This window comes from Scophthalmus maximus, chromosome 9 (genome assembly GCF_022379125.1).
Source record: "Scophthalmus maximus strain ysfricsl-2021 chromosome 9, ASM2237912v1, whole genome shotgun sequence".
In the NCBI taxonomy this organism is placed as follows: Eukaryota; Metazoa; Chordata; class Actinopteri; order Pleuronectiformes; family Scophthalmidae; genus Scophthalmus; species Scophthalmus maximus.
Window position 1 is genome coordinate 9068993 of NC_061523.1, and position 21008 is coordinate 9090000.

Sequence of the window (21008 nt, forward strand, 5' to 3'; positions counted from 1 at the left end):
AATGTCCTCACATCCATCGATGGGTGATAGTTGAATACAACAATCGTCACACACTCACGCACACGCACGCACACGCACGCACACGCACAGCGTCTGCCTAAGTGGCTGGGGCGGGACACTGCGCGGGACGAGGCGGGGACAGCAGGCAGGCGGGCGCGCGGCGTGCTGGTTGGGGTTGGTGGACAGCTGATTGTCCGCGTTATTAACTGTGTTTGGAGAGGCGGGGGGGCGTTCCCGCTCTGCCGCGCAGGCCACGCCTCCCACACCTACTAGTCCTCTCCTGTCTGGCATCCCAGAGATGGTCCAAAGTGATTCCTCAGGGGAAGGAAAGAGCGCAAATCAGCGAGGCAGCAGCCGACGAGGAGCGGAGCCGACCCGACCGTTTGCCAGGGACTGCCTTGTAATTGCGCGTAATCTTTCGTCCCATTCATCCGAGCGGAGGGGAGGACTTTGTAAATAAAGGAGGAGGGCGCACGCGTGTTTCATCTGCCGGGTTTCTCTCTCGCCGTGGACTGTTTGTTGCAAGAACTGACATTTAGCTCGTGTTTCTGTCAGCTGCAGCACCTTGATCCCGGGGACCGACGCCGGCTCAGTGCAGCCTCTCATCCTGAGCTTCCCCTTTCATCGCTCGTTCACGTTGATCATCTTCATAGCTGCTGCTTCCTTTTCCCTTCTGGAGTCGCACGAGGTGCCGCTAACCCTGGATGCTGACAGCTCCCCTCTTCCCTCCACATGTCGCATCTCCTGTTTACTTTCAGAAACACACGCGCAACCAGACGCCGGGTGTAACAGACCACGCCACTGTGCTCCTCTGACAGCGCGATCAGACAGACTCGAGCGCAGGGGAGGCAGGGAAGGAAAAGGAGGGAGCCAAGGAGAGGAGGATAGAGAGAGGCTAGTGTGAGAGAGAAGAGAGAGAGAGTGAGAGAGGGATAGCGACAGTGTGAAGGTGCGTTTTGATGTTTGGCATCCACGAGAGCATCCAGAGGAGTGGGAGTAGTATGAAAGAAGAGCCCATGGTGGCCGGGATGAACGCGGTTCGGACATGGATGCAGGGCGCCGGAGTGCTGGACGCCAACACAGCCGCCCAGAGGTGAGCCCGGGGCGGCCGCGGCACTGCGCTGACACCGGGGCGTGGAGAACCGGGACCGGGGGGGGGGGGGGGGGGGGGGGCTGGTGGCTGGTGGCTGGGGGGAGAGAGGGGGCGCGTTAAGATCTACGCTGCGGTGGTAAAGACGGAGCGGCTCTCGGGGCAGCGTGCGTCCCCCGAGGACGGAGTTGTTGGATAACCTCTGCTCCCAGTGGCTTCATGAGTTCTTTTCTTTCTTTTCTTTTTTTTTTTTTTTGTTTAAGCTTAGAGTCCAAAATGATTTAATAACGTGGCTCAAAGTGGGATAGAAGGTTCCCTGACTTTTAGTCTTGTGTGTAAGCTTGACTTTGCTGTGTGGGGAATGTTGCCGAGAGTTTGTGTGCTGCAGGTTTTCACACAAGTTGGTACCACGGCTGTGCAGAGCAGAATTACTTTTCACAAAGAGCAAACATATTTTATTTTTTGTCAAAGTTTAAATTAGAAGTTGTTCTTTTTTTTACCCTCACAAAATATAAAATGAATTGACTTAATTGAGCGAGTGAGGGTTCAAATAAAAGACAAACAATCCCTCTTTTATCGACCGGAGGATTTACCAGAATGAAAGCAACTGATATATCAAAATGATTCTTCTCACAGCCTCAGTGTTTGTTTACTTAACACGCCGAGCGTAATATTGACAATGCAATTGTTTAATTATTGTGAAAGCGCGTCTGTGCGCGTAAAGTACTTTTTAATTAAACGGCACGTAGCTGCGGGGTTTTCTAATGGACACTGGTTGAGACGGGAGCGAACGCCTCTTGGATTTGAGACGCGGATACATATCGCTCTCGTGTTTGCATTTAGTTTATTTTTCTTTAAAAATGTATCTCCTATTTGAATTGATTTATTTTAATTGCTCTCGTTTGCGGGCGCCGCCGGCGTCTTGTGCTTGTGTCCGCAGTGGAGTGGGTCTCGCTCGGGCGCACTTCGAGAAGCAGCCGCCCTCCAACCTCCGCAAGTCCAACTTCTTCCACTTCGTCCTGGCCTTGTACGACCGACAGGGTCAGCCGGTGGAAATCGAGAGAACCACCTTCATCGACTTTGTAGAGAAGGAAAAGGTGAGTTTGTGAATTCCCCCCCCCCCCCCCCCAAAAAAGAAATGTTCCCCATTTGTCAGCTTATAATAAAAAGTTATGTTGTATAAATTGTGGCCGCGCGCTGACTGATGACTGGCGCAGTGTTCTGGCCTGTTAAAGTCTCGTGATAAATGACCCGACGCGCGTGTTAACAGTGTCCAGACGCACACAGCGGGGATCTCGTGCTCCTCCATTCTGCACTGATGGGGTTTTTTTTTTGTGGTTTCCTGAAAAACTTACGCACCTATATAATTATTGTAGTTTTTCTTTGCAATTACAGCACAGATTTGCACCACCAAGTGCGTAAAAAATAAACTTTTGCACCCACTTGCCACTAATGCTTAGTCTCATATGTATTTTTTTTTTAGATTTTGATGATAGTTCAGCACAGTGTCACCTATATATCCCGGCTGGTGCGGCCAGTGAAAATATATTGAATTAGCATATTTTAAACACGCGTCAATATTAATGTTTGATACGTCGATCATGTGTAATACTGATCTGTTTTTCAAGTGGCGTCAACAGTAAGTGTTTACACCTAAAGACGCGTGTTTTATTCATCAGCATTTAACACAATGTCGGCTTGTTTACAGTTATTACATCGAAATGTCCTTGTGCTGTTGGCCACTGTTTATCACGCACACTCTGACATTGCGCCGTAATTCATTTTACGCGTAGCAATAGTTTAAAAAAAAAAAGTCCAAATATCATTTTTTGTTCTTCCTAAATATCCCTGACAACATTTGAAACACAATTCGCATTTTGAATACAGGTTACTAACGTTTTAATTTGGTCAAGAAAGATGTTAAATGACTAAGAAGTTTGCTCTACAGAATTTCTTCAAATAAAAAAAAAATAACGAAACGCTGTTCAAACAGAAGCTATTTCTAAATATATATATTTTTTTTATTTCTGTCTTCTGGCCGTGGATGATAGAAGCGAAGTGTCGTGATTACAACTCTTATCACGGTTATAGAGGAACCTCTGTCCCAAACAACACCGGGCTGCGGACGTCCCAGGAGGGGATGGGCTGCTCGCTCTGACCGCCTCTGTTTGGTTTGATTTCCACAGGAAACGTCGGGGGAAAAGACCAACAATGGGATCCATTATAGACTTCAGCTCCTCTACAGTAACGGTGAGTCTAGATTCCATAGTGGGTTTTTTTTTTATTTTATTTTTTTATGGAGCAGCAACAAAAGCTGCGAGGGAATGATCCGCCACAGCAAAGTGAGGCAACTCGGGAAACAAACGTTTCACGAGGTCAGATCGTTTATCTCCTTGTTTTATTTATTGAACTGAATGGTGCAGGGTCAGTGCATTATACGTCTGATAACACGCTTTTGATGTAATTATTTACAATTGTATTTACAATATATTTTTTATTATTATGATTATTATCATTATTATTATTCCAGTAAATATCTACTCTCTGGTCAGGCTTATACAGCCCAAGACAGCAAAATCAAATGCTCCACATCCTCCTTTTGAACGTTTTTGTTGTTTAACTCAATTGAATAATTCAATTATATTGATTATAATTTTTAAAAAGCCGTGTTGTTCTTCCTGTACTTTACATTTTCACAATTAAGTTCTAATTAAATGTATTTTTTTTCCGAGATCAAATCAGCAGGAAAAAGAAAGTAAATCAGATTTTCTCAGTTCTGAGCAAACTGACAGCGAGCAACAAATCCTGAGAGTCATTAGTAACAGTTTGTGCCCATTGAGTTTTCCTCTAGTGCCTGGCAGGGGAGAGTCAGGATGAATAAAACTCCTGATGTGAAGTGTCGCCTTCAGATTGTGACATGAGATCTGCAAGTTGCATTTTAACCACCACTCTCTGTCTCTCTCTGTCTGTCTGCAGGGATCAGGACAGAGCAGGACTTGTATGTCCGCCTCATCGACTCCATGACTAAACAGGTGAGAGGTTCTGCGTTATTCTCGAACGTCACGGAATTCAACTCTGCATCCGTTCGGTGGTTGTGTTGGTCTGAATGTTGCCCCCCCACCTCGACCGCCCTCCTCCTCACACTACCCCCCCTCCCTGGCCCCGCTGTATGCCTGTGTCTGAGACCCTCAACTTCAGCCCCGCACAGCCGCCTTGATAAACGACCTGTCTTACCTGTGGAATACATTTACAGAGGCCTAGAAAAGTAGAGGACATGTGTCCTCATGCTCATACCTCTGCACAGCAGCCCAGTAAGTGGGGGACGGGTGTGTGTGTGTGTGTGCGTGTGTGTTCTTCACGAGTGTCACGCGGCATAGATGTGTATGCGTGGCGGTTGTGAGACATGCATGATTGTGCACATGCAGTGTGTGTGTGTGTGAGAACATCCCGGTGAGGTGCAGAGGCAGTGTTGTGTTATTGTTGGAGAGAGACAGTGATGCATGCCAGCTCACTCTTTGAGGACCTTGACCCTCATTTCCTCAATGTGAAACAGAACAAACTCTCCCACAGTGTGTTGTGGCCAATTCAATCGCACAAAGACATACAGAGCGGCACATGCCGGGGTGGTGCAAACTGAGGGAATACTCCGCGAGGATAAATTAGATAACGAATAAGCCTCTTCAATGCTGTTTTGATATCGGGTCTTTTGTTTTGCCAATTCTGCCTCTAGTGCCATTAGGCTTGAAGAGAGTTTGCCTTAGAATGAAAGGAGAAGGAGGGGATGTTGTTTGTGAGTGCACATGGATGTGTGTGTGTGTGTGTGTGTGTGTGTGTGTGTGTGTGTGTGTGTGTGTGTGTGTGTGTGTGTGTGTGTGTGTGTGTGTGTGTGTGTGTGTGTGTGTGTGTGTGTGTGTGTGTGTGTGTGTGTGTGTGTGTGTGTGTGTGTGTGTGTGTGTGTGTGTGTGTGTAGGGTGATCACAGCCCTGGAGAGCATGTTGAGTGGGGTTGGAGGGGTAACCAGACTAGATTTTTGGACGCTGTGCTGTATGGACCAGATGGTGCACTATACTCCAGTCTGGCAGTCCAACTGCTCACTGTACGACGCATACAAACACTTGTGCGCACAAATGCACATGCAGGAGCACGCACGGGTGCAACACACACACACACACACACGCACAAATAATTTCTCTGTTACTGTCTCTGTCAGAACAGAGCGTTCCTGTTCAGGAGGACTGGATTCCCACGATACACACATTTGCCAGATTGACAACACTACTCCCAGATGAAAGACATGCGCACACACACACACACACACACACACACACACACACACACACACACACACAGACTCTGTCTTCTGCTTTTTATTTGCGCCTGCAGCGTGCTTGCCTCTTTTTTTTTTCTTTCAGCGTGCCACATAAAAAAAATCTAAATGATTTTCATTTGAATATTCTGTTATGTTCTTCCTCCTTTAGGCGATTATCTACGAGGGCCAGGATAAAAACCCAGAGATGTGTCGGGTTCTGTTGACCCATGAGATCATGTGCAGGTAAGACAAAACACACCCAGCTACAACTCTCTTGGTTTTTTTTTTTTTAATCTGGCCATTGCTTCAGTCCAGATCAAGATGAATGTTGTTCTCACGTTGGGGATGTCTCTGCTGGTGTAAAGAGGGGGCAAAGACATGAGGAGCACAGCTAAATTACAATAGAAATCTTATCATTTTCCTCAAAGTGGGTTGGGGAGATGGGCCCTGGCCTATTTTTGTGTGTGTGTGTGTGTGTGTGTGTGTGTGTGTGTGTGTGTGTGTGTGTGTGTGTGTGTGTGTGTGTGTGTGTGTGTGTGTGTGTGTGTGTGTGTGTGTGTGCGTGTGCGTGTGCGTGTGTGTGCATCCTTCTCATGTTCAGCTAATTAGGACAAGGAAAAGCTCATTACTCAAACCCATCCTCCTTAGTCTGTGTAATACATGCAGTTTGCTGTGTCCTGACAGTGAGTTATGTGCAGAGTTGGACGGACTCGAATTACACATAAAATACAGACACACGCATTCACACACACACACGCGCACACTCACTGGAAAGAAGTAAGCATTTAGGATCAATAGGAAGCATCAACAAATGCATCATACAGTCGGTGACCGTCCCTCAAAAGCCAGCCATGGAGAAATACATGTGGAGTTACATGTAGAAAAATTGCTAGTGGCTAGAGGGTAGCCACTTCCTGGTTATCACACAAGGCAATTTAGACCACTTGTTTTCATATGCTGCAGGAAACGGTCGAGATCAGAAATCTGATCTGGCTCTCCAAGCCTCCTGTCCTGAGGGACTCAAGAAAGTAAAGGGGGGTCAATCTCTCTCTCTCTCTCCCCTTTCTCTCTCACTCTTGTATGTCCATCTCCTCCCACACACACACACACACACACAATAGATGCACTCATGTTGTCAGACACAGGTACACACCGACATACGTACCGCGCACACACACACACACACACACATACACACACAGACGAGCAGACGGATGAGAAAAAGGTAGACGCGACGATACTTTTGGGTGGGTGGGTGGGGGGGTGGCGTCTCACCACAAATTGTTAAATTCTGCTGCAGTCAAATGATTCAGAAAGGACTCGTCACATCAGTATGCAACCCCCTTCTACCCAGCATGCACTACTCCCCGGGTCCAGTGGGACCACTCTGTGACCCACTTCTGAGAGCGAGAGAAAGAGCGAGAGAGAGAGGGAGGCAGGATTGAGGGAGGGGACAAGCACTGAGGAAAAATAGAGAACACAAGATGTCTGGTTGTGTGATGTCTGACAGAAATGGAGCTAACCTGAGCCCTGGAGGCTAATTCAAGTTTACATCCATCCGCATTCAAACTCGCTGTTTTTGCTCTTCCCCTCCAAACTTTGCCTATAAAATCTCCCCGCTGATCTCACCTGCGGTAGGGCTAGAGCCCCGGTCTTACCTCGCCAAGCCCGATAGAGATCCGATTCATGCTTCTTCTCAGGAGTCTCACGCCCTTTAACTGCTCTTTCTCTCCTGCATACGCTCATCGGACTTCCCCTATCTGTCTGAGTTGTACCTTATCTTGCCCTCTCTGTTGTTAACATCATGGCAACTAACTCTTCTTTGTCTCCCCTCTTTCTTTTTTTCCTCCTCTGCAGCCGATGCTGCGACAAGAAGAGTTGTGGCAACAGGAACGAGACCCCGTCAGACCCCGTCATCATCGACAGGTAAGCAGAGCTTTGCCCCTTTGGCCTCGGCTGACGTGATGCTGCGCTGTCAACGCAAACACGGGCGCAGCTACGTGTCACCGCTTCTGAACAAGAAGAGTGTGCAGAATAAACGGGAGGAAAAAAAGGCGCGGGAAAGACTATAGATTTAAAATCGTGAGCGAATGTTATTTAAATTTCCAGTGAAACAAGCAGCGATTTTCCACCTGTGTTTTGGCTGAGAACATACGTAACCTGCAGGCCCCTGATAAAACAGGCCACAGGTTGTTTCGGTTTCTAGGAACCGTAATCGTTTGTGCAAGCGAAACAGCAGTATATAATGTTCCAGTGGTGTGTGTGTGTGTGTGTGTGTGTGTTGGTGTGTGTGAGACTTGGAGGAGCAATCGCCGAGCTGTTGAGCTCGGCCTCAAGTGTGGTCAGACAGTGTTTGTGTGGTTGCGCTGATGACTTTGCTGATGAGTGATTAGGACCATGGCCTGGTGTGTGTGTGTGTGTGTGTGTGCGTGTGCGTGTGTGTGTGTGTGTGCGTGTGTTTCTGTGTTTAGTTCTCACTCTGGGACAGGTGTGCTACTGAAGTTTGTCTGCTGCATTTGACACTAAAACACTTTTTTTCTTTGAGTATACACCTTTCCCTTTCCATCATAAACTTACCGCTGACTGATGCAGCAGCTCACATGATTTATGGCCAGTTGGAAATAAAAAAACAGAAAAAAGAAAAGAGCAGCCCTGTGGATTTACGGTGCGGCCTGTGCTGTGTGCATGTGTGTGGCACACATGTGGACAAACAGTGTGGAGGAAATTATTTGTTTATACTTTGCTGAAGCGTGCAGTTCTCAGGCTGCTCTGATCAAGGCCCGGAAGGAGAAGCCCAAAAAAACTTTACATGCTGAAGCGATTTTCTCACAGAAAAGCCGCAGTATCACCTTCTGCGTATCTAGTTTTATCAGGTGAACAGAAATAAATTGTCAGCGATCTTTTTTTTTAGCCCGAGTTGAATTTGTCACATTCAAGTGTATCTGTGTGAGTGTTAATGAGGCAGTGACCTGTGCTATCTGATGAACACAGCTGTCCTGTTCTCGCTGCTGCTCTGTCAAATACTCTTTACCTGTGTATGTATGTGTGCGTGTATGTCTGTGTGTGTGTGTGTGTGTGTCTGTGTGTGTGTGTGTGTGTGTGTGTGCGGGCACCACCCTTGTTCCGCTCCAGTGAAGCGGAAGGCCTCACCTCAGCGCTCCCTGAGACAGCTGCACCCCACCACATGGCCTCAGACAACACGCCTGCCCATCACTCTGTGCCACATTTCTGATCCCCCCCCCCCCCCCAAGTGTGCATACTTGTTGAATTTCTCGTCTGTGCCCATGTGCTGCTCCCGTCTTTGGCGAGGGCGCCATCGTGGCTGCCTCTGTAAACTTTCCCCCACTCAGTTTGCCCCGCACTTTGAGCGGAGCCACCGCGGTGGAGCAGGCCCGATCTGTGCCGCGAACAGCTTTCCCACACTGAGCATGTGTTGTGGCCGCTCGCTGGCGGTATTCCCCCGGCGCCCGATGGCTCAGGTGTGAGGGCAGCATTAACGAACAACAAATTAGAACAGGGGGAGGAAAAACAACAGCAATATCTCCGCTTTCCTCTCCAGCGAGCTCTCTTTCTGGACACGAAAATAGGTCAGGTGAGAGGAGAGCGGCTGAGGGGGGTTGGTAGCTCGTTCCAAGAGGGAGGGGGGGGGGGGTTGGAGGGGAATAAGGAGAGGAGGGTTTTTACGTTTGCTCATTTAGTACCAATATATTCTTGGCACTCGTAATAATCAGAGATTCATAAACAAACAAACAACTGTGAGGGCTGAAACTGACTCAATTACCACGGGTTTCCCTCCTTCAAATTCATAAAGAAATACCATCAGCAGCCCCTTTCCACCCTTGAAGTTATTTAGTTCGTTAAATAAGGGCTCGTTAGCCCTCTGCTGTTTCACAGAGATGATTAGATTTTACAGCCCTAATTAGCCGGGCTAGCTCTAACTCTTCTGGAAGAGTAATGGGTCTGATTGCCTAATTAGCTCTCTCTCTCGTTAAGACGGGAGAAACAGGCCACTGCAGCAAAACCGCAGGAATGAGGGAAAATAAAGTCAGCTAATGAGAAACTTATTTGATTGTTAGGAGAACAAATCTGGTACAGTGTGGACGGGCGGCGCTCTGGGTACTGTACGGAGCTGCTCTCTCTCTCTCGCTCGCCCCCTCTCTGTATCTCGCCTCTTGTTGAAAAGAGAATTTGTCTGGGCTTTAAAGCATCTACAAGGAGCAACGCGAGTCAGATTTTAATTATGAAGCGTTGGTTTAGGCCGCGGTGGCAGAAAAGCACTTGAGGTTGACTTCGATTTTTACTGGAGTCGAAAAGAAACATCCTCCACAATGTGTCCCGCTTTTCCGGCTGTTTTTGTCGGGGACTTTATTGCGGCCGAGGCCGCGTTCAGTTTCACAAGAGCTGCTGTGGACTCTTACTGTCTGACTATTTCCGTTTCAAAGCCCATCTGATCTGAATCAGAGATGGAGACAACTCGTGCCATAATTCATGTGTTTAATCTTTGTGGTGGTGAGTTTTGGGGAACTTCAGAGAGACCGCGTCACGACATGTTGTGTCTGTGCTTGACACTGGGCGAGGGGGGGGGGGGGGACTGAAAGGTGAGAGGCTCCCGTGTGCCTCTCCGTGTCTTCCCCCAGGGAAACATGTGTGGTCCACTTTAGCCTCTTACAGGCAGGATAATATGAGGGGAGCCCTTAACCCCCTCGCCCCAACCTCCACTTACACCTCTCTCCATCACTCCTGGTTAGCGCAGGGTTAATCATATGCAGTCACTGCCAGTCAGTTTATCATGCGCCTGGAAGGGCCTCAAATCACAAACACATTTCCCTCTCACCCATGTGCACCTTTGCTATCTCCCCGCATTGCTTTCTCTTAAATCTGCCTCCCCGCAGAACTGCTGTCGTTAATTTACATCCATGTAATTGTGGACTAATCGCTCTGCCCCGCTCGCTTTGGGAGTATATGACTGTCCCTCCGGCCCCGTGTGTCCTCCCACCACCTGTGTCCTGTGTCCCTTTCCTGCCCGTCCAGTTCCCCCAGGCCCGCCGCAGGGTGTCCCCCAGGCGGCGGGAGCCTCTCTAGAGGAGAGAGAGAAACTCTCTGTGACCAGAGATAAGGATCCACTAGGTCGCCCTGCATATCCCATGATCCCCATTTCCAGCCACAGCGCGGGGAGGGGTGAGGTGCTGCTGGTGCTGGTGGTGGGCTCGAATTTACATGCACACAATGTTATTTCAGGTTTATTGCTGTTTTTGAGTGTGTGTTTGTGTTTGCACACACTCCTTGCAGCCCGCTGTTGATGTGGCCCATTTCCTTGCATGCGCGTCTGTGCTTGTGTATCCGCGCCAATGCTGGTTATTTCCCTTTGAGTGTGTGTGTGTGTGTCTGTGTGTGTGTTGATAGAGGCCATTTCCTGGCGAGTGTGTGTGTGTCTTGAGTGAAGAATGTCGGGCAGGAAGTGCTCCTCCCGGGGAGGATGATGTCATGGCCGATGGCTTCCTTTTCTGTGAGCGGACTGGAACGGACTGAGTCTCAGCTTCACGGTGGGTAGTTTGCCCTTGTGGACCAGAAACACGCTGCGTGGTTTTGGTCCACCTCTAGGCCGCTTCTGGTCTGCACCTGGATCACACCGCCTCACCCCGTCACAGCTAGAAAGAAAAAGATCAACTTTGCCACTTTTGAGGATTATCGTAGCATTTCTCTTTTCAAGCCGGCGTGTTGCTCGTTTGTCTCCCTTTCTCGTGGGGAACCCCGTCATTGTTTTGGTAGTTATGTTTAGATGCACTTCCTGGGGTGAGAGGTCATGTGTTTGTCTTGGCTGGCCTAACGTGTGCTAGTGAATAATGTATGTCATTGACTTTATGTCAGCCCTGCCAGCCCCCCAAGCCGAGCCCACCCATGTTTAATTCATCCATCTCATTTGTGTGTGTGTGTGTGTGTGTGTGTGTGTGTGTGTGTGTGTGTGTGTGTGTGTGTGTGTGTGTGTGTGTGTGTGTGTGTGTGTGTGTGTGTGTGTGTGTGTGTGTGTGTGTGTGTGTGTGTGTGTGTGTGTGTGTGTGTGTGTGTGTGTGTGTGAGTGTGTGTGAGAGAGAGAGAAAGAGAGACTGCAAACATGTATATGTGTGTGTGTGTGTGTCATTTAGAGGCCCAGTCTGCACCTGTCCAGCCATTAGCCCCCCTTCTCATTTGCATTTGATGCTAATGTGGTTTACTGGCATCGCCTTCCGTCCCCTCAGAGCAGTTTCACTTTCATATCCACGACTGTGTTACAGTGACAAGGAGAAAAGTCCACTTGCAGTGCAGTTATCCTTCATTCTTCTGACTGTAATGCACCCTGATCTGCTGATACCTAAATACTGAGTTCCTCCTCATTTGCTTATCCTGGTTATGGTTTATTTCATGCAGGATAATCATTGTTCCCGCCCCCCTCTCTATTCCACCGTTCTCTCACATCTGACCGCCTATCACTCGCTTAACATTTTGCTTCCTTAGCAAAGAGAAACTAGAAGCAGAGTCACACACGCCTGAGAGCAATACCGTCGCTCACATGGTGGATTACAGTAGCTCCTCCTCCTCGAGGATCCCTGTGGCGTTTCTCTCCAGTGGCGGAGAGATCTTCTCAGATTGTGCCGGGGTATTTTCCGGCGGGTCCCTTTTCTCTTTAGGGGGTTGTATTTTCTTGTTGATGTGCTGTTTCTTTTTTCTGCACGGTCTTAGGAGGGACAGCTGCGTTAGCTGTGATGGGGGGGCTTTGAAAAGGACTGGCCCTGAGCTGGTTGTGGTGTTTGTGCAGGGCTCAGGGGCAAAGAGGCAGAGATGCTGGCTCATCGATATGCAGGCAGAACTCCCCTCCCTCAGGTGCTGGCTGCCTCGCAAATCTGCGTCTCACACGCGCGTACACACACACACACACACACACACACACACACACACACACACACACACACACACACACACACACACACACACACACACACACACACACACACACACACACACACAGACACACACACACACACACACACACACACACACACAAACACACACACACACACACACGGGGGGGGGGGCGGCACAGATGCAGGTCTCACCCTCAGATAAACTCATACACAAACACATATGCAGATGCACGCATGCGCAGCCTCAAGACTCTACAGGCGTGCCAAAAAATATAATACACACACATACACACCCTCACACATTGACCTGCAACTCTCTGCATCTGTTTGGCTGTGTTCTTTTTTTTTTTTCCCTGCGGTGGTCCCCCCCCCCTCGGGGTTGGAGGAAAGCGTGGCCCCAGGGGACGGACGGCTGCGCTGATTGACAGCAGGGAGTTTGGAGGTCGAGGAGCCTCTAAAACAGCACTGCTTCTTCCTCTCTCATCCAAACCTTCAGCGCTCTCACCTCCCATCCCTGACAACTGCTTGTTTTTATTTGTGAACACCCCACGATGAAAAAAACAACATCATTATACCTGATTTTATTCATCCCAGTATGAAATATCAAATTAACACAAGCTGTTTTTGTTTTGCAGCGAGGAAACAACGAGAAAACACGGTGGAAATAAGTATTTTTAATGCCCAAGTTAGTAGGCGTGTTACATTGTTTAATTTTTTCCCCAATAAACTAAAACAGAGCTGCTATCACACTTTATAGGTCCTTAAATCCACTTCAGCAGCTGCATGCAGGTAGCAGTCAGTTTATTAGGGCTTATAAAGGTAATTTACAAATGTCATTACAGTGAAAAGTTCTGGGTTTTTCATGACATGGAGCGTTGTTTTTGTTTGTTTTTTGGCTGGACACTGTAAATAGCCCAGTTGTAGCTCTATTTTCTCTGTAAACTGCTTTGTCATTACTGCTTGACATTCCCTGCTTGACCTGGCCGCTCTCCTTGGCCGTTCCCTCTGCCTTTTTGTGTCAGTGTTGGTTCTGCCCCAGAATGAAGGGTTTGGGCCAGCCAGAGCTGACCCAAATGAATAGCGTCCTACTTCTCTGAGAGCTATTTAAGACATCTTCTGCTGTCGGAAATTGCAGGACAGACAGAGAGAGAGAGAGAGAGAGAGAGATAGAAGGGGAGTTAAAGAGAATGAAGATATATTTACCATATGAAAGCTCTCATGTGTGACGTGTGAACATGTGCAAGTGAGAAAGGAGTAACGTTTTCCAGGATTTAGTCCGTGACTCGCCCCAGAAGATGCGCTCAATTTGCTTTTCAAATGAGGCGTGAAGAGCGCGAGTGTGTGCCTCTTGGTGTGATGCTATACATTTGGACATGCAGGGTTTTGTGAGCGTGCGTGCGTGCGTGCGTGCGTGCGTGCGTGCGTGCGTGCGTGCGTGCGTGACAGGAGCAAGGCTTTGTTTTCTCAACGCTCTGATGTGTTAGGACAGTCTAGCGCAGGGTCCACTAAGTGCTCTCTCTCACAGCCAACGTGCTACATGGCTGCCTGTATTGCTGCCCGTAATTGAATAGACACACCGGCAGCACACTCCCAGTCAAGGATACTCGGGCGTCCTCCTCTCCCAGCAGGCCGAGCCACTGTGTCATCGAGCAGTTGAGCGTCCTCACTGACTATTCATTGTTGGCTGATTGTTTCTGCTAAGCGAGAACGCAGACAAGCGCGCCTCATGCCAGCTCCGTACCCCCACGGCCCCGGCGTCTCACTTCCTGTCCACCAGTTTCCCACCCAGCCCCTCTCCTGGCGCTTTACCTCAGCGCCGTGGCCCAGGATGCGAGTCCAGGTGTCCAGGATGAGTGCCGGTGACCCGCTGCGCCCGAGCGAGATGTATAGTCTGTCGGTTGTTTTCCATCAATCTGTCCAGGAAGAATGGATGGCTGGCCCGCCGCTGTGAGCGGCGCTCTCGGTTTCACACGCCACAATGGAAGGAAAACCTGCTCGGCACAGAGGGAGACAGGGGAGGGAGAGATGTGTAGTGCGATAGTGTGAGTGGGCCTTTGCCACATGCAGTAGGAATGATCCAGGTTTTGGTTTCTTTAAAACCATTAAAACACCCTGGCACCTGGTCTATAGTCAGTGCTATTAGCAACCAAATCACCATTCCCAAGTTTCTCCTATCTGCTCCTATATATGAATATTTTGACACTGAGCGTGACTAATTCGAGCTGTAACATTAAGAGACAAAGGGAAACCTTCAAGGAGTTATCTCAGCCGTAATTAAAAGTAAAGCGAGGGGACGTCAACACGCAGACAGCTATGGTCAACATCATTGTTCGATCAAAGGGGGGGGCGATACGTCCTCACGTTTTTCATATATTCTTTTTTTTGCTTTGCACTAATCATCGGCAAATGAGACCCAAGCACGTGTCACTGTTTCCACTTCAAAAAGCCCAGCTGAATTTAAAGGCCCTTTGTTTGTGTTTGTGTAAGTGATGACGGGAGACAAAGTAAGGCGTAGGCAATCGACTGAGACACTTTGTTGTTTTACACCGCCTCACCCCCTTTGTGTGTGTGCTGCTCGCGTTGTTTGTTAGTTTGCCGAGTGGCTTGACCTCGCTGAGAGGAATGTTCACTGGTTTCCTCTCCCTCTGTGTTTGTCTCTCTGATTTTCTCTCCATCCATCTGTCTCTCCTTCTTCTTCCTCCTCCTCCTCTTCTTCTTCTTCTTCTGCAATCTTCTTGCCCCTCTGCCGATGTGTCTTTCTCTTTGGTCCTCCCACTCAAAACTCCGGATTTAACTCTGGAGGGCTTTTTTTCCCCTCCGGTTAATCACACTTGGAATCTTCCCCCACGTTTGAACGCTCTTCCTCGGTCTCTGTGCGCGGCGGCGCGGGAGAGTCACGCTAATTATCCCGGTTATTGGCTCCTCCAACACGGGTGCTGTGATTTACATGAGGCGACATTCAGTTCAAACGCGCAGACCTCCGCAACCTTTTTCTGGAAAACAATTAGCAGCGCTGCTTTTCTCCTCTGCCTCCCTCCCGTAGCCTCTTTTCTCTCTCTCTCTCTCTCTCTCGCTACACCACTCCCTCCTCACTCTTCCCCTGGCTATTGTCTTCACACAAACGGGGAAGATTTACTGCCAAAAGAGTGAGGGTGTGCGAGGAGGGAAAAAAAATTGTTGGTGCACATGTGTAACAAGTGATTACTCGCTTGTTAACTGACAGGTATTCTTATTGCCAGATATATTCAGAGAGGAGTTTGCAGGATGCGCTGAGTGAAACTAACGTGGAGAAGGTGTAAGCTGTGCTTTGGCAGGATTGTAACTGATGTTGGCTCTTAAATTGTGTCGCCCGGTTTCTCCATCTCCTCCATGTGTCTGCCACTGACCCTGGAATTCATCGCACACACACACAAACACACACACACACACACACACACACACACACACACTTATGGTAAAAGACATATAGCCCACACACACGCACACTCTCGAGCGTTCAAACACAAAGACAAACTTACAAGCACACCGTTAATGAAGCGCATCTCTGTTCTGTCATGACGCCCGTGTTAGCATGACAAGATGTTTACACACACAATCACGCCCGCGCCTCTGATGTGGGCCGGGATGAAAGAGACATGAGAGGAGAGCGAGGAAAAGAGGAGGCAGAGACGTGACGGTGAGCGTCGGGGACGGACTGCTTTTCTCTGTTTGACAGGAGGATGGTTGTAACGGTGCCCCACTGAGAGCGGAGAGAGACGAGTGGGTGAGATGGGTAGAGAGACAACAGCGAGAGAGAGAGAGAGAGAGAGATGTACCTGGAGGAAAACGTTCTGAGAAGGCAACGATTTTTTTTTTTCCCCTACAGAGGACTTCTCTGAACTCAACCACATTCTCAAATCCAGAGGAAAACAATTAGATCCACCCGCTTCCCCTTGTCCCGCAGTGTAGATTACAAATGAGCAAACCTGGCATTTATCACATTACTACAAACATTTATTAAAGCCGGTTCCCCTCCAAAGCAGCAGAGATAACAGTGGGTAATTGCAGAGACTGGCTCTATTAGTTAAGTATGCCTAATGTCACTGCCTCAGAGCATTAATGGACGCCGTAGTATTATGTTCCTGCGCTCATTACCACCCCACTCCCCTTCAAACAGATACACACACACACACACATATTCACACACCCTCTCCCCCCTCCATTGACCCTGCAGCAGGAGTCTGTGCCACTCTAATGAGAAATGGAAAACACGACTCTGCAAGCTCCAAGACACACACACACACACACACACGCACACATGTGGACACACACAACACACACACAGTGGGAGCCATTACAAGGGGACAGAGGGGTACAACACCATAATCACACACGCCCAGGGAAACAATTGTGCCGTTATCAGAGTGATCACATTATAAAAGTTTAATAAACACCAAACGGCCTAATGGTGAATTAGCCTGCATCTGCCCTGTGTTGTGCCAGGCTGTAATTAGCGATTTAACGGAGACAAACAAATGTTTTTTAGCCTGAGCGTTTCGCTATCAACTGATTTTTTTTAGTTGGACATAAATTATCGCGTTTGTCCGGAATTAAAAGAAAAGGTTTGGCTGCGATGACAATTTTTTTTCTTTTTGCTTTGTTGTGTTTGTTATTCTGTGATCTTGACTCTATAAGGCCCCCCCGAAAATCACACACACACAAACAGTCGCACAAACACTGAACCGCTGAGAGTGGCTCAGTGTTTTGGAGTTTGGCTCAAGCCCGAGTCTGGTTTTCTAAGTGGCACTTGAGATGTGTATGGAGAGAGGCCGGTGGGTGCTTGAGATTGTTGAGGAGAGGGAGGGAGGGAGGGAGGGAAATAAGAAAAGAAACAGGGAGAGATGGCGGTGAGTGACGCGGAGTAAGTTAGTCAAGAGGAGGGAGTAAAATGACTCCTCTGCCCATGTGTCTATTTGGTGTGTGTGTGTGTGTGTGTGTGTGTGTGTGTGTGTGTGTGTGTGTGTGTGTGTGTGTGTGTGTGTGTGTGTGTGTGTGTGTGTGTGTGTGTGTGTGTGTGTGTGTGTGTGTGTTGAAATTGACATTAAATCTATAACAATTTATAATTTACAATCACAAGGACCTATCACTTTTTATAGGGGCCTCCATCCTCGCTCATCAATATTACATCAGGTCCCAGACTCTCTGAGAGGGAGCAGGAGGGCGAGAAATCGGTCGAGGAGAGAGAATATGGCTTTGGTCCAGGGTGTGTGTGTTTGTGTTTGTGTGCGTGTGCGTGTGCATGCGTGGGGCTGGGGGGTTGGGGCATCTGCTGAGGTTGTAGAAAACATTGCTTCTAGCATACACAAATGTGCAGACGCATACCCTGCTTCGCATGTGCGTGCATCTGTCCGACTGCTTTTGCGTGAGTGAGTGTGTGTGTACGTGTGTGTGTACGTGTGTGTACGTGTGTGCATGTGTGCTTGCCAGCTGAGTGACAGCTAAGTATTGATCTGTGGGAGGCCCTGGTGTCATTAGACCCAGTATGGACCAGCAGGCTCACGTGGAGGTCAGGGCATGGAGTTTGTGTGTGTGTGTGTGTGTGAAGAGAGGGGGACCAAGTGTTCAGCAGTGACAGGCTCAAGCCTCAGAAAGAAAATCAATCGTGTCATAAGAGGAAGGTTTCCTCCAGCCTCCTTCTCCTTCTTTCTCCCCATTCTTCTTCTTTCTCCTCCTCCTCTCATCCTTTCTCTTCTTCTCTCCCCTTTGCTCCCCCCTTCTCCCTTCATTCCTCTCAGCCGGGAGATCCTGATCCCTCCAACAACCCTCCATTACATCTTTAAACCACTCCCTTCCGTCCCTGCCTTTCTTTGGTTTTTGAGCATCTCTGTCTCACTGCTAAACACACACACACACACACACAACCACACATAAAGCACACATGGGTCAGGACAGGGGTTGCATGTGTGATGCGTGGATCAATCTGAGGGGTTATCCTGGCAAAAGGGAGCCATTAGTGACACAACTGATCCCGGATCAGCCCTCATTAACTAAAAGGGCACGGGGGCCGTTTGTCCAGATAAAAGAAAATAACCCCAAACCAGGGGCCAATTAACTCCGAGGGGTGCGGACCAGTTGAATTGATGGCATGTGTTGTTTTGTTTAAAGTTTTATCTGGGGGGGGGGAAACTGATTAGACTTTGTTTAATTGTGAATTCAGGCTGTCCTTCAGTTATTTATTATTAAGCATGAGCACACACACACACACACACACCGGGCAAGCATCCACCTGTTCTCCTCTCTCCCCTCTCGCCCGAGGGGACTGGTGTGGTGGATAACAGTTTGAGTGGGCCCGCTGCAAAACACTAATCAGACCTAACACTGCCTAATTAGCACAGAGTCCACTGATTGGCTTACAGCAATAATTAACACAGGTGAGAATAATTAGCTCCCCATAGACCTGTGTGCGTGTGCGTGTGCGTGCGTGCGTGTGCGTGTGTGCGTGTGTGTGTGTGTGTGTGCGTGCGCGTGCGTGTGCGTCTGTGTGTGTGTGTGTGTGTGTGTGTGTGTGCGTGTGTTGTGCGTGTGTTGTGCGTGTGTTGTGCGTGCGTGTGTGTTGTGCGTGCGTGTGTTCGTGTGTGGAGGATGTTATTATGCAGTCTTGGTCCCCAGTGAGACCGAAGAGGCAGAGAGAAGAATCAAACTCATTACTGAAACCAGGCCAACCTGCGTTAGGTGCTCTGCTTTCCCACACCCGGAGAATTAGCCACAGAGATCCACCCCACACACACCGCTCCCTCCCTCTCTCTCCATATATGGGTGGGTGTGTGTGTACCTACCTTCTGCACCCCACCCACCCCCCCCTCCCATTTGCTGATGACTGAAGGTCCGTTTGAGGAATTTCACCGCTAGGTGAACCTGTTAAGATCAGATGAAACGCAGACACGGGGCATCTTTCGATCGTATTCTGTTTCTCCGTCGGTCGCGGCTTCTGTCTTTTATCCCCCCGCCCAGCGCTTTTTCAATCTCTCTTCAGAGTAGTAGGGACAAAATAATGTTGCCAGGCGTCCGTCGTCTTCCTCTCCGTATAAAAAGCTTCGGCATATAGCCGCTCCCTCCCCATCACGTTGTATACCCTACACTCCATGAACTACTACTTAGCGCCTGGCTCTATACAGAAGCCACTGGATCATGCTCAGCCGAAGCCATGGTGTTGCCTCCTCGAGAGAAGGAAGGAGATAATGAGAGAGACGGAGAAGGAGGGACCAAGAATGAGAAGGGAAAGGGGGATATAGTGTTTTTGCTGAAAGGCTGTCCGCCGTTCATCAGTCTGTAAGCAGCATGGTGTCCTCCATCTCACTCTGCCCGGTTATTTTTACCAAAGTGCCTGCTTCTTTGATCAAGCCAACATCACAGGGAAGACGACGGGCAGGCAGACATTGAGAGGGGGTTAATATTGGAACACAATTGACGGCTTGTCACTTTTAGCTCCGAGGCACCGACATCACCGAGTAGTTAGTTAGGTTTCCGGGGAGGGGGGATAAGAAGAAGGGGGGGGGGGGGGGGGGGGGGGGGCGACACGCGCACACACACACGCAGGCATACACACCTCCAAGAGCTTTTTCTGTGCTAAATAAATAACAAGCGACGACGTGAATTGGTGTTTTCCTGGAGCGTGAGACTGCTCCCGGGATGTATTTTTCATGTCGAGACATTTTAGAGTGGTTTAGGAGTTCAGGTTGTACAGATAATGAATGTAACCCCCCACCCCACACACACACACACTCACAGGTAGCAGAGTGGAATATTCACCTGACCACAGGTGCACCACGGCATTAATGCGAGGCACATTGAGGCTTCCCCCCCCCCCCCCCCAAGCTCACTCTCTACACACCGGAGCCCAGGGAGGTGCCAGGGGCGACACCAGCCTATAACCGTACACCAGCAGAGACACAGTGGGAGACGGAAGCTCATTGTTGGCTGACTGATCTCCAGTCTTGCGCTGACAAGCCTCCCGTGTTCGCCAGATTTGTTTTGTTTTTCCTGTTGTGTTCACACTCCTGGTAAACACTTGCCGCTCAAAACAGCCAGCTACCGCCTCTGTCACACTCTTTTTGGCTGTCAAAACAACGCTCACCCGCCCTCTGCCGCACATCACACCGCGCTGCTCCACATGTACGCAGACGCACACCCAGCGATGTATGTATATGAGCGAAATGGATGTACTCAAAAGGCAGCTTAATGCATACAAGAGCTGTTAAAGTGACGTTTATGGGAAGCATTTGCATAGTGTTCGTAGCCCTTTCTGCCTGTCTCCTTATCGCACACACACACACACACACACACACACACACACACACACACACACACACACACACACACACACACACACACACACACACACACACACACACACACACACACACAAATACACACAAATTCAAGCGCTTCACTTTCCCCCCCTGAAATACTCCCAACATCCCGACTTAAGGAACAAAATGAAAGAAGGTTGATTGAGGCAAAACAAGGAAGGTTGTTTTTTTCTTCATATTTCCTGTTTCAATAATTAATATGCATGAGTTTTATGGCCGCTTAAGATGCGATCAATTATTCATTAACAGCATGTTAATTGCATCCACAGTCGTGAATATTTAACCAAACACTAAATCAATGAGGTTGAATGAGCAGCAATATGGACATTTTATAAGCTTTGCCAAAAAATTGGGTTATAGGC

At 48.8% G+C, this 21008-nt stretch overlaps 1 protein-coding gene across 2 annotated transcripts in view; it reads left to right on the plus strand.

The window, feature by feature from the left end:
* Positions 1 to 290: 290 nt before the first annotated feature.
* Positions 291 to 21008, plus strand: part of ebf1a (EBF transcription factor 1a) — a 56143-nt gene continuing 35425 nt past the window's right edge. The window contains exons 1-6 of one of the 2 annotated variants that reach the window (XM_035649980.2): positions 291 to 1093; positions 2031 to 2187; positions 3277 to 3340; positions 4067 to 4122; positions 5569 to 5642; positions 7257 to 7325. In XM_035649980.2, coding sequence (XP_035505873.1) covers positions 960 to 1093; positions 2031 to 2187; positions 3277 to 3340; positions 4067 to 4122; positions 5569 to 5642; positions 7257 to 7325 — 554 coding nt within the window. In that variant the 5' untranslated portion in view covers positions 291 to 959. The remainder of the gene's footprint in view (positions 1094 to 2030; positions 2188 to 3276; positions 3341 to 4066; positions 4123 to 5568; positions 5643 to 7256; positions 7326 to 21008) is intronic. The other variant, XM_035649981.2, reaches the window with a different exon arrangement.